General features: G+C 44.3%; 1 protein-coding gene across 2 annotated transcripts in view; it reads left to right on the top strand.

Annotated features, from left to right (window-relative positions):
• Nucleotides 1-7,759, top strand: part of SYT10 (synaptotagmin 10) — a gene marked incomplete at its 3' end in the record, with an annotated part of 54,311 nt that extends 46,552 nt beyond the window's left edge. For both annotated transcript variants that reach the window (XM_081958310.1, XM_081958309.1), the window contains exons 4-7: nt 134-254; nt 1,060-1,231; nt 5,057-5,186; nt 7,688-7,759. In XM_081958310.1, the coding sequence (XP_081814436.1) occupies nt 134-254; nt 1,060-1,231; nt 5,057-5,186; nt 7,688-7,759 (495 nt within the window). The remainder of the gene's footprint in view (nt 1-133; nt 255-1,059; nt 1,232-5,056; nt 5,187-7,687) is intronic.
• Between the last annotated feature and the right edge of the window lie 5,808 nt (nt 7,760-13,567).

Here is a 13,567-nt window from a genome sequence, read left to right as displayed (position 1 = left end):
ACTTATGGCACGCGAGCCAAAAAAGGTTCGCCATCGCTGGTGTAGGGTCTCTCTCTTGAGCGGGGGATTGGATTAGATGACCTACAAGGTCCCTTCCAACTCTGTTAATCTGCATCTACTTTTCCTTTTACAGGAAAGCATTGATCTGGGAGAAATCATGTTTTCCCTCTGCTACTTGCCTACTGCAGGGAGGATGACCCTGACAGTCATCAAATGCCGAAATCTCAAAGCAATGGATATCACTGGTTCATCAGGTGAGCCTTTCCATTTAGGGTGAAGTTGGTTGGGATACAGAACCTTACCAGGATTTTAAGACCCTGGTGCTGAATTTCTGAAAGGGCTGTTCAAGCATGATCAAAGAGGTTATAGCAGGGGTGTCAAACTCGATTTCAATGAGGGCCGCAACAGGGTTGTGTTTCACCTTGGGGAGGGGGCAGGTTGGGCATGGCCAGCTTGAGGTCAGTTGTGTCAGGGTGACTGTGGTGGCCTGAGCGCTCTGCCAGTAAAAATGGGCTCTCAAGCTCCATTTTTGGCTGTGACAGTCTCCTGCAACCCTCTGCCAGTGAAAGCGGAGCTTGGGAGGGCTGCATGTGGCCCTCCTGAGCTCTATTTTCAATGGCAGAGGCACTGCAGACCGGTCCTTTGCTGTTTCCAGGGTGGCCCCATGGGCCAAATCTAAGTACCCCATGGTCCAGATCCAGGCCCCTGGCCTTGAGTTTGACAACCCTGGGTTACAGCCACCCATTGTGTTACTTAGACAGAACTGGCTGATTACTTTAATTTTGGTCTGCTGCAGTGGTGAAATGCAATTTTTTTACTACCGGTTCTGTGGGCGTGGCATGGTGGGCGTGGCTTGGTGAGTGTGCCAGGGGAAGGTTGCTGCAAAATCCCCATTCCCTCCGGATCAGCTGGGACTCGGGAGGCAGAGAATAGATGGGGCGGGGCCAGCCAGAGATGGCATTTCCCAGTTCTCTGAACGACTCAAAATTTCCACCCCTGGTCTGCTGGCAAAGTTGTCCATACACTTCTATTTGTTCAGTTCCCTTCCTGTTATCTCAGATCCCTATGTCAAGGTATCTCTGATGTGTGATGGTCGACGCCTGAAAAAGAGGAAAACAACCACAAAGAAGAGCACTCTCAATCCCGTATACAGTGAAGCTATAGTTTTTGACATTCCTCCTGAAAACGTGGATCAAGTCAGCCTGTCCATTGCCGTCATGGACTATGACCGGTAGTAATGTTGCATTTTCCTCTTTCCAAAGAAATGAATAAATGTATCTTGTGAATGTGTATAATGTGTTCAAATATATTAGCATGCGACCTACAGCTTAAGGCAGGGGTGTCCAAACTTGGGAACTTTAAGACTTGTGGACTTCAACTCCCAGAATTCCCCAGCCAGCCATGCTGGCTGGGGAATTCTGGGAGTTGAAGTCCACAAGTCTTAAAGTTCCCAAGTTTGGACACCCCTGCCTTAAGGTCTTTGCCTGGACTTCTCCTACCTTATCATTTCCTCCCTTAGATTATTTTGGACAGTTAGAGATTCAAATTCGGGGGTGGGGATATGATTTGGAGCATCCAGGGGTGTGCATGTTGCTTCTACCTTGGAAGCATCTGTATCTTTTCCTGGGTTTGTCCAGCTGTCCTTCACAGCGGCTGAATGATCTCCAGAACAAGACTCATTGTCACGTATTCTCAACAGCTACGACCTGCATGTCTCCACACAAGCCAAAATATATTTTGCCCTTTCCTTCCTTCCCTCAAAACTCAGATTTCTCACATCTCTAAGCAGCATTTGAGGGTTGTAATTTGCATATGTGATGGCAATGAAATGAGTACACGAGCAAGAATTTAGCTGGTAATTGCCCGTCTGCAGCAATCTTTCTACCACCAAGTTCTCCACCAGGAATGGTCTGTGGGATCACCCAGAGCCATGATGGTGAACCTATGGCATGCGTGCCACAGGTGGCACATGAAGCCTCTCTGTGGGCAAGCGAGCCATCGCCCAGCTAAGCTCCACCGTGTATGCGTTTGCGCCTCCCGTCAGCTAGCTGAATTTTGGGTCACTGCCGTGCATGCAGGTGACGATTTGCTTGTGTGGGTGGGGTGTGGGGGTGAGCGCAGGGGGTGCAGTGCTTCCCCCACACTCCGTTTTTGGTCCAAGGAGGCTTCAGGAAGGCCTGCTAGGCCCAAAATGAGCCAGAGGGAAGGTCACATGTGCATGCGTGGGGGGAGTGGTGTGTGTGTGTGTGCATATGCAGGGGGCGCGGATGGGTGTTGTGGGGGCATTGCATTATGGGTGTAGGTACATCTGTGTGTGCTGGCGCACCCATGTGCAGATTTTTGGCATGCAAGGACAAAAAGTTTAGCCATCACTGACCGAGAGCATGGCATCTGATGATAATTTCAGGAGTCAGACAGACTGTGGGAAAACAAAGGACAACTTTAAAGGGGGAAAAACAAAGAGATGTATTATTTGATCAATATCATCACTGCTGTTTTGGTCATGTATGGTTTCTATGTAGATATGATCCAGTGGTGGGATTCAAATAATTTAACAACCGGCTCTCTGCCCTAATGATCAGCTGGGCAGGCGGGGCTCAGTGATCATGTGACTGGGTGGGCGTGGCCAACTCAACGTCACTCATGTCGATGGGCGCTTTGCCTTAACTGTTACAATGTCATAAGGGTTAACCGGAGAGGCAGTTTCTGTAAGCAGGGCAATATAGATTAGGCTAGAAACAACACCAGAATGTTTCCTTCCTGCCTTCCTTACAGGATTAGCCCTGTAAAGTGGGGAAAAAACAAAAGGAGATTTCTTCCAACAACTGGTTCTCTGAACTGCTTGGAAAGTTAACAACCGGTTCTCCCGAATAGGTGCAAACTGGCTGAATCCCACCACTGGTTAATAAATTATTTGATAAACATTCAAAGGACATATATGAAATGGTTCCTAACAGTGGTGGGTTGCAGGAAGTATGCCCTGGTACGGACGTACTGGTGCCTGCCTGGAGCACAGGGTATCATTCCGGTACGATGCTCTGGAGGGCCCACCTGCCCGCCCATTGCCCTTACCTATATTTGAATTCTTTGGGGCTTCCATGCACGTGCATGGCACATACGGTGCCTGCGCGATGCTCTGCTGAGCAGCTGGAGCATCATGAAGGCATTGCTGGAGGGTAGGACGCATGCATGCACTGCGTGCATGTGCCTATGTGCTGCGCGCATTCATGTGGTGGATGCCAAGCCCCGTTGCACCATACCAGTTGCAAAGGGATCCGGAACCCACCACTGGTCCCTAACAACAGATGCTACAGTAAACCCCAACAATGCATTGCTGTAGAAGATACATAGAGATACACTATATTGCCAAAAGTATTTGCTCACCCATCCAAATAATCAGAATCAGGTGTTCCAATCACTTCCATGGCCACAGGTGTATAAAATCAAGTACCTAGGCATGCAGACTGTTTTTACAAACATTTGTGAAAGAATGGGTCGCTCTCAGGAGCTCAGTGAATTCCAGCGTGGACCTGTGATAGGATGCCACCTGTGCAACAAATCCAGTCATGACATTTCCTAAATATTCCACAGTCAACTGTCAGCTGTATTATAAGAACGTGGAAGTGTTTGGGAACGACAGCAACTCAGCCACGAAGTGGTAGGCCACGTAAACCCGTCCAACATCAGTGTGTGACCTCACAAATGCGCTTCTGGAAGAATGGTCACAAATTCCCATAAACATATTCCTGAACCTTGTGGAGAGCCTTCCCAGAAGAGTTGAAGCTGTTATAGCTGCAAAGGGTGGACCGACGTCATATTGAACCCTATGGATTAGGAATGGGATGTCACTTACAGTAAGTTCATATGTGAGTAAAGGCAGGTGAGCGAATACTTTTGGCAATATAGTGTATGAGGACTGCAATTGAATTGTGGGGGGGGAGAACAAGCTGCAGTAACTTCAACTCTTTTATTGTAGATTTTAAAACACCTTTCTAGACCTTATAAAGGCACTCTTATCCTCTGAAGTATTATTATTCTCACATCTAAAAAGCCTAGAAAGATTTGATGATGAAATATCAGAACCTGAAAGAATTCAATGAATAACATTTCCAGGTGTCAGCAGGTGAGGCAATGTCCTATATCTATTTGACCTTCTCCAGTCACCATAGAAGAGAGAAAATATAAAACAAGGAAATTGCATTTTTCCTTAATTTGTACATCTTATGCAACTCACAAATTCTACTTACTCTTGATACAAATGATAGTTATTCCATTTGCAGCAATTATTGTTTTACATCAGAGCATTGCCAGGCCAAGACCAAGAATGACTAGAATTATCTAGCCAAAGTTCAGTTCTTTTTTTGTTCACACCATTAGCCAGAATCTTGCCAGACTAAACTCTTATCCTAACAGATGTACCCTGGGAGATTCTGGGGAGTAACTAATTATTTTCTTCTGTCCAGGGCTGGGCTGCTATGGGTTCGCCTGAGTTTGGGAGAACCCATAGCTAATGTTATGGCCAGAGAACCTCCAAATCCCAACCCTAGCTGGCCCCACTCACCCCACCCTTCCCCTCCCCTCCCAGGAGTCTCCACGTGGCCTGTTTTGGATGCAAAGTAAGTGCAGGGCCTGCATGAAGGCTCGGGGAGAGGGGGAAACGGGCCACCCAGAAGTTCCAGAAGGCCAGAAATGAGCTCATTTCCGGCCTCTGGAGGGCCTCCAGAGCCTGGGGGAAGCAGTTTTTACCCTTCCAGAGGCACAAGGAAAGCCTCCGGAGCCTGGGAAAGTTAAAAATGGGGCCCCCGCCCTTGTGCAGGCGGCTGACTAGGCCATGCCCTCCCAGCAACCGGGCAGAGAACCCATTGCTAAAATGTTTGAAGCCCACCCCTGCTTCTGTCTTCCCTGGTTATGTTGTCTTTTGTCTCCACTTCTGGCCACTTCATTATAGTTGCTTGGAAGAGAGAGGAGCAGCATAAAATTTAAGAATAAATAAAAATATAGTCCATCACAAGTATATACAGTTCTGTGGACAAATTTTCCTTCTCTTTAATCCTAGAGTAGGGCACAATGAAGTGATCGGAGTATGTAGGACCGGACTTGATGCAGAGGGACTCGGAAGAGACCACTGGAATGAAATGCTGGCATATCCGCGCAAACCAATAACTCACTGGCATCCATTAGTAGAGGTAAGGATAAAAAAATATTTCCATAAAGTAGCTAATTCCCAGGTTCTTACCCCACTCCACTCCCATATGGATTCTCCTGCAATTTTTCCTCTTTTTAATGCTCCTTCAGTCTGACAAAAGAACAATTGCTTTGGCAAAGTCTTTTAAAGAAAAGAAGTTCAGCTGGAATGGGTTCTTGTACTTATTTCGTGGTAAAGTGCCAAGAGATGTGCATGAATATCATGCTTTTCCAGCAAAGTAGGTTTCTACTGGGTCGCCCCAGATCGGGGCGATCGGTTGGAATGGACCCAGTAGCATCCACATGGATGTGTGCAGCACATGCACACATGCACGGTGCACATGCATGCATCTTACCACCTCCGCGAGCCTCCACAATGCTCCAGCTGCTCAGCGGAGCATTGCACAGACGCTGTATGTGCTATGCGTGGGAGCGCCGAAGACTTAAAAGACTGGTAAGGAGCTCGGGAAGGTGGGTGGGCCCTCCGGAGAACCGTACCAGAATGGTATCTGGTGTTCCGGGCAGGCTCCAGTACGCCCATACCAGGGTGTACTGCCTGCAACCCATCACTGCCCCGGACACTGCCCCGGTGCAGAAGCATCGTGCGAGTGAACTGGTAGTAAAATAAATTGAAACCCACCACTGCTTTCCAGTGGTGGGATTCAAATAATTTAACAACCAGTTCTCTGCCCTAATGAACAGCTTGGTAGGCATGGCTCAGTGGTCATTGTGACCATGTGGGCGTGGCCAACTCAATGTCACTCACATCAATGGGCACTTCGCCTTAGCTGTTACAATGTAATAAGGGTTAACCAGAGAGGCAGTTTCTGTAAGCAGGGCAATAAAGATTAGGCTAGAAACAACACCAGAATGTTTCCTTCCTGCCTTCCTTACAGGATTAGTCCCGTAAAGTAGAAAAAAATAAAATGAGATTTCTGCCAACAACCGGTTCTCTGAACTGCTTGGAAAGTTAACAGCCTGTTCTCCTGAATAGGTGCGAACTGGCTGAATCCCAACACTGTGCCTATTCATATACCATACTTCCTTGTGTTCTGCTTCCTCCCTGCCTCCAAGGCGCTCATTATATCTCAAGAGATGTTGGGGTTATGTCGGAAGGTCTATCTTTTTCCATAGACCTTTTCTTAGATTGAGAACTGCCCTGTGAGCCACCAGGGCAGCTTCAGAAAACCTACAGGAAAACCTACAGAATGATAGTCCTTGCCTACTGACCATTTCTTCAGCAACCATTCAACATTACATCAGTGCCCTAACAAGGACACTTGCTCTTATGACTGATCCAGTGGTGGGTTACAACCGGTACACCCCAGTATGGGCGTACCGGTGCCTGCAGGGAACACCGGGTACCGTTCTGGTATGATGCTCCGGAGGGCCCACCCGCCCACCCACGCTCCTTACCTATATGTGAGTTCTTTGGGGCTTCCGCGCATGCACACAGCGCGGAAGTGTCACAGAGGCAACGCGGAGCATCACAGGCGTTACATACGCATGCATGGGGGTGCGCGCATGCTGCACGGGTTCATGTGGTGAACGGCGGGCCCCATTGCACCGTACCAGTTGCACCGGGATCCAGAACCCATCATTGGACTGATCCTTGAAATTGTGGCCATTACAGTTGTGGCTTCGAGATCACAATTTGGATATTTGGCAACTAGCACACATTTATGATAATCTCAGGGTCCCAAAGTCATGCGATTGCAATTTTGTAAACTTTACAGCTGACTTCCAACAAAGTTAATGGGGAAGCCAGCAGGAACTTGCAAGTCACAGTCATGTGACATGTGAAGATTCCCTTAATGACTATAGCCAGAACTGACTAATTTCCATTGTAAGTCAGATGCAATCTCATGATTTTGCATTTTACAACCATGTTACTTGGTGGTGGACTTGCCAGTCTAACTGTGGCCAGTGAGTGAATGAGTGAGGACTTAGTTATAATGAAAATTAACCACACTGATACCAGCACCTTCTACTACTTCTAAGTAGAAGATCAGCTGCAGGAGAGATTTGCAAATAATTTTCAAATATCTAAGACTAAGGAGAACAGATACCTCTTCTGGGAGCAACAGTCAGTAACTGACTGATTACAGAAGTCCAATGAGTATAACTCCGAATGTTTCATGTATTTTTTTTTAAAAAAACTAAGCAATCACAGCACTGGGACAGAACTGTTTTTAATTCTTTCTGCACCAATACAGGTACCCAATCTCTTTCTACACATTAAATGGCTTTCTGAATATACTATCCAGGCAGAGAGTTGAAATGATTGATGCCTAACATTCCTGGTGCTTATATGTAGATCCCGTTTATTCAGGGTACAGTGGGAGTGGAGCAATGAGCGGGTGAGGGTCATTGCCTTGGTATTCTGCTTGTAGGCTTCCTGGAGGCATCAAATTGGCCAAAGTGAGAAGCAGGATGCGGGACTTCGTGGACCTTGATTCAGTAGGTCTTTTCTTATTTTCTTAAAATGTATCATCTGTTCCAGTTGCCAGGCCGAGCAACCAGCTTTGACAGTCAAGGATCCTGTTCATCGCCAAAACCACCACTTACACCCTAGACTGAACAGCGGTGTAGCATTCGCACCATAACCATGTACAGCTGGAGGTTTGGGTCTAACTCATGACCTGCATCATCGTCATTGTTATTATCTGCTGTGCCTCCACAGCAGGGGTCGGCAACCCACGGCTCTGGAGCTGCATGTGGCTCTTTCCTCTCTCTGCTGTGGCTCTCTGTCGCCAGTTGGCCTCACAATTTTGAGAGGAGCATCCAGTTGGGGCGGGGAAGCATGGCGCGCCAGGAGGATACTCTCATTCAAGGGGCGGGTTTTCCGGTCGGCTCCACAATTGATAGGGCTTTCGATTAGGGCAGGTAGAGGAAAAAGGATGCCACACTTGGAGGAGACTCTATGGTGGGGGAACAGGACTTCCGGTTGGCTCCAGAATTGGATAGGGACCTTCCGGTTAGGACCTTGTGGCTCTTTGAGTGTTTAAGGTTGCCGACTCCTGCTCTACAATATCATACCACTATTTCTTATTCTTTACTTCCAGTTGTGTTTCATTGGCGTACAGGATTCTGTCTTCTCCATATGTATGGGTTAAGGCACATTTATAAAGTTCGGAGATCCATTTCATGACACCACAGATTAAATCAATTTGATACTTCCTTTTAAAAAAGTATTTCAATTATGACAATGTTTACGTACCACAAAGGCCAAGGTAGGTTGCCAGTGGATCCTTGATGTGTAGAAAGGAACCAGTTCTCTGATGTCCGTTGCTACTGAAAGTTTTAAAATATTCACTGGTTTACTTGGATTATTTAAATAAATAAGCAAATTCAGTAGACAAAGGAAATGCAATCCCTTGCTAATATTGCAAAAAAGAAAAAGGAAGGAAACCTTAGAATTCTGTATTAAATCAAAGTTCTGGTATTCACAGGAATAATTTTTTTTCTTGCCAGATTCATAGGCATTAATAACATCGTATAAGGAATTTCAGGACAGGGAGCAAACGTAGTTTATTTCTTTTAGGTTTGGGGTTTTTTGTTCGTTTTTCATAGGTACTGTAACAGCTTTCTTCATAAAACTTTTTTTTTAAATTTTTATTCAAAACATTAAAATACAAATACAAACTTCAAAAAAGGGGAAAATACCAAAACAAAATAAAACAAAATTAGACAAGATTACACAAAATAGTATAGAAGAAGAAAAAACAAAAAGGACATATATATGAATTGTCCCCTCTAGCTGAATACAGATAACGATAATAGTTTCTCTCCCTCCACTCCACTTGCAAAGCAGGCACACAATTTATGAATATCTATAACAGTGCTTACCCAACCCACTAAGCCTGATATATTTCTGCTATATATAAACATAGTTAACAGGTAAAACCAACAGCTAAATAAAACTTCAAAACCCTCTGTTAAGAATCTATCTATTGTATTTTACTCACAGAAATTTCTCAATGGCTTCTGGTCTACCATAAGTCACCAAAATCATTGTCCTTGATCCATCCAGGATCAATATCTTTGATTAATTCTTACCGAGAAGCAGGAGTGGGATTCTACCTGTTCGGACCAGTTCGCCCGAACCAGTAGCTCTGATGATCAGTGGGGAATGAACCAGTTCACTCCCACGATCAAGTGGGCCCGTCCACCTGCCTCTGCACTTTACTGACATATATCTTCTCAGCTGAGTCACACAGCAGACTCCACTCTGCCACGCCTCAGTTGTTTTCCTCCCCAGCAGTAATATGGAAGGCAAGTTTTCTCAAAACTGCGCATGCAGATCATACAAAGTGTGTGATCACCGAACCAGTTATTAAACCGGTAGGTTCCCACCACTGAGGTTAAAGCTTTTCCTTAAAATATTAATCAGGATCTTTTGGATGGGATCTAAATATCTGATCATGTTTCTGCGATGCGTGCATTTATTCTCCTGTTCGTTTGTCCTATGTATGTTGCAGGGCAGATTTTGCATGGTATTTCGTATGCAAAATCTGCCCTGCAAAATACATAGGACAAACGAACAGGAGAATAAATGCACGCATCGCAGAACACAAGAACGCAGTAAGAAAAAAAGAAAAAACCTTCCTCCCTTTTCCAGCACCTTAAAGCTACAGGACATGAAATTAATTTTGAAGGAACCAGGTTAATCTCCAAAACAGAACACTTCAACAAGAGAATAATTATGGAAGCTATCGAAATAAAGAAACACCGCCACAACATGAATAAACATGACGATACCTGCTGCCTACCAGACATCTGGAAACCGGCCCTAGTCAACAAATGAGCCCCACCCACCACCCAGGCCGTTACAACACGAAACAACAATAGACACACAGCCAGCACCAATCAGCACCAATCAGCACCAATCTACCAATCATGATACAACCACACAACCAATCATTCCACTTACTGAAACAAAGCCAGCACTCCACACACCCCCGCCAAGATTTATAGAAAGATGGCAGCTCCGATCACACTTTAAGCCCAAAACCCAGCCTGAAGATGGTGAGTGAGACCTCGCTGAAACATTGCCAAGACAATCTCAATCTTACATGGGAAAAAACCCATATACATATACATATACATATGCACGCACGCATGCGCACACACACACACACGCACACACAGAGTATATATGCTATTTTGTAGTACTTTACCCTCTCTAAGCAGTTTACAATGTCAGCATGTTGCCCCCAACAATCTGGGTCCTCGGCCATCCTGGCCACGCCCACCCTGCCCCCAAGGCCAAACACATCCCTGATGTGGTCCTCAATGAAATTGAGTTTGACACCCCTGACCTAGTCTGTTCACATAAGGCCTCTGATTCCCTAAATATCCTTGTCCTTATTCCAATAAAAATATTTATCATGATTTAAATTCTGGTAATACATGCCAGAAATGCACAAAAGCCCACACATGCATTTGAAAAGTTGCTTGTTTACATTTACATATACATACAGGCATATATATGTGTGTGTATATGAAAAGAGGCAATGTGGTTGAGTGGTTAGGGTGCTGGACTAGGAATGAGGAGAGATCGAGGTTCTCTCTTTCAGCACTGAAACCATTTGGGCAATGTTTTGTTGGGCCAGTCACTCTCTTTCTGGGAATTTGAAAAATATCTATCTAACAACCCGAAGTGGTTCTGGCAATGTTACAGTCTCTAATCTTTAATGATACTACCTTAATAATTCTTAGTTCTTTGGTTATAGCAAATCTAACCGTAGATTACCCACACATAATAAAATCAAAAAATACAAAGACGTAGGAGGATTGTGGCAGAGGAAAGAACCAATAATAATAATAGGTACCTTGGATGCAATCCCAAAACATCTGGAGCACCACTTGAATATCATCAGCACTGACCAAATCATCATCAGTCATTTGCAAAAGCAGCTTTACTTGGAACACAAAGTGCTTTTCCAAGAGGCAACTGGACTTTCTGATTTTTCTTTGAAGACGTTTTGCTTCTCATCCAAGAAATTTGAAGAAAGTCTTCAAAGAAAAACCAGAAAGTCCAGTTGTCTCTTGAAAAAACACCTTTGGGACAACCATGATCAGAATGACTGAGAATGTCCATAGACATTTACTTGGAACAATTTATAGAATGTAGCAATACCTCCAAAACCATGAATAACTATCTGCCTATCCTTTTGGAAGGCCTAAATAGGTAGATAAAGATGTCAAATGCAGCCTAAACATCTGGTTGACTGTGCCACCAACCAAGCAAGCAAATTTGTTTATTTGTTTATTTACTTACTTAGCCTGTTTCCCTGAAAATAAGACCTCCCCAGATAATAAACCCAATTGGGCTTTTGAGCGCATGCGCTAAAATAAGCCCTCTCCCGAAAATAAGCCCTCCCTGAAAATATTGCAACACAGCAGCAGCTATGAGGTGACCATGCTCGCCTCCTCCTGCACCTCAAATGTAATAAGACCTCCCCAAAAATAAGGCCAAGCACTTATTTGGGGGGGGGTGTCAAAAGAAAATAAGACCCTGTCTTATTTTCAGGAAAACACGGTACTTTCTTACTTACTTACTTATTACTCACTCTCCATTCATGCATATAAACCCACTCTCTAGGAGTTCTGGCTTTAAATACCCTTCAAAATATTTCCAATCAACTATTTGAAGAGAAAAACTGAGGATTTTTTTCTTCTGCTCCATATAAAAGAGCTGCACAGAAAGTCACAATGAAATAATTCAAGATTGGGGTGGAGAGCTCACTGAAAATGTTTCCATGTTCAATCGTTGCTAACCATTTCTGATTTTTACCGACCGAAAACATAATGAAAATACATTTGGCCCCAATAAATCACAGAAATAAACGTTCTCGTGATTATTTAATCTTGGTACATAACACTTGTTTTACTTTTGAAAACATATTTTTGGATATGTTTGAATAAACATTTCAATATTTTGCATTGGCACAGAACTATTACAATCTGGAACCTATTTCCAATATGTAAAAACTGTAAGATTGCTTTGAAATGCTGGAATTTAAAGTCTCTTTGCTTGTGTGCTTTCTCTTATTTGTACTAATTGTACTTGTGGTAGATTAAAATGAGATCCTTTTAAAAATAGATATAATAGATTACTTAATATACTGTTTCTTGTTTCAGGCAAAAATTGGCACGTTGTGTATGGCCAAACAATGGACATTTATTGGTTTTTAAATTTCGATGAGTTTTTGTGTTGAAAAGTGTAACATAACCCAACATTCCTAAGCTTCGCGAGAATGTTTTTCTCAGAGGGCAAAGTCACAAGAGGCTGCATTCATACCATGATAAGTCAAAAACATGGTTCCTCTGGTTTTAGTTTAATATATGATATGAATCTTGGCACTCTGTTTTGTAAACCATGAATTGTGGCTTAGCATGTTGGGTGAACCCAGCCAATTTTGACTGATTAAATCAAGCATGGTTAAGCAAACCATGGCTTCCTGCACTATGTGAATTCAGACACAGAGTTACAACCGCTTTTATATACCTAAGAAATGCGTCATGAATTAAGGAATGTCTCTGATAATGTGTTGTTAATATGTATATTTAACTTTGTAAAATCTGTTCCTATGCAGCACTTGTTCATTTAGTAGAGTTTGAGGGAGGAGGGAAACATTTGTGTGAGCATTGCTGATATGAAAGAGGCTTGGTTAGCAGTTCATAGCAGATTATTCTTCCAATGCTTGCTTCCATATTGATGCTAACCATTCATATGATTGAAGCAAGACCTTCAAGCAGGGCCCAATCAAGCAGATGCCTTCATGGGGATGAATGAAATGCTTTTACAGGCAAAAGGATGCTATGGTAGCACCACCTTGAAGGTTTAGAGCAGGGGTGTCAAACTCAATTTCATTGAGTGCCGCATCAGGGTTCTGTTTGGCCTAGGGTGTCCGGACTGGGTGTTGCCAGCGTGGGCATGGCCAGCTCAACATCACTTGTGTTGGGGGCACCTGTGGTAGCCCGAGTGCTCTGCCAGTGAAAACGGTCTCCCGGTCTCCATGCCACGGCCTCCACCGCCGATGAAAATGGAGATTACCTCTTTGGTAATCCTGATCCAGAAAGGGGGTATATTTACATTCCTATTGTGTGGGGGGGGGAGGAAACCTTCCATTTGCATAAATAAACTTTCCTCTATTGCAAAAAGCAGGTACAGGGACTCTGGCGCAGTGAGGAGGCAAACAGCACACCTATCAGAGCCACAATTGTGATAGTGGAGGCATCCACTGGGGGAAAAGTCAGAAATGTGAAGATGGCACCCATGGCCATTTGTTCCAGGACCCACCCCTTCTATTGTGTCATACATAAAGGTATCAGGGTTTCGATCACACTAAAGTTGCAACTACCATCTTGAATTTTT

This window comes from Natrix helvetica (assembly GCF_964273705.1).
Source record: "Natrix helvetica genome assembly, chromosome: 6".
In the NCBI taxonomy this organism is placed as follows: Eukaryota; Metazoa; Chordata; class Lepidosauria; order Squamata; family Natricidae; genus Natrix; species Natrix helvetica.
Note: the sequence above shows the minus strand (reverse complement) of the source record. Positions and strands in the feature narration are given on the sequence as shown.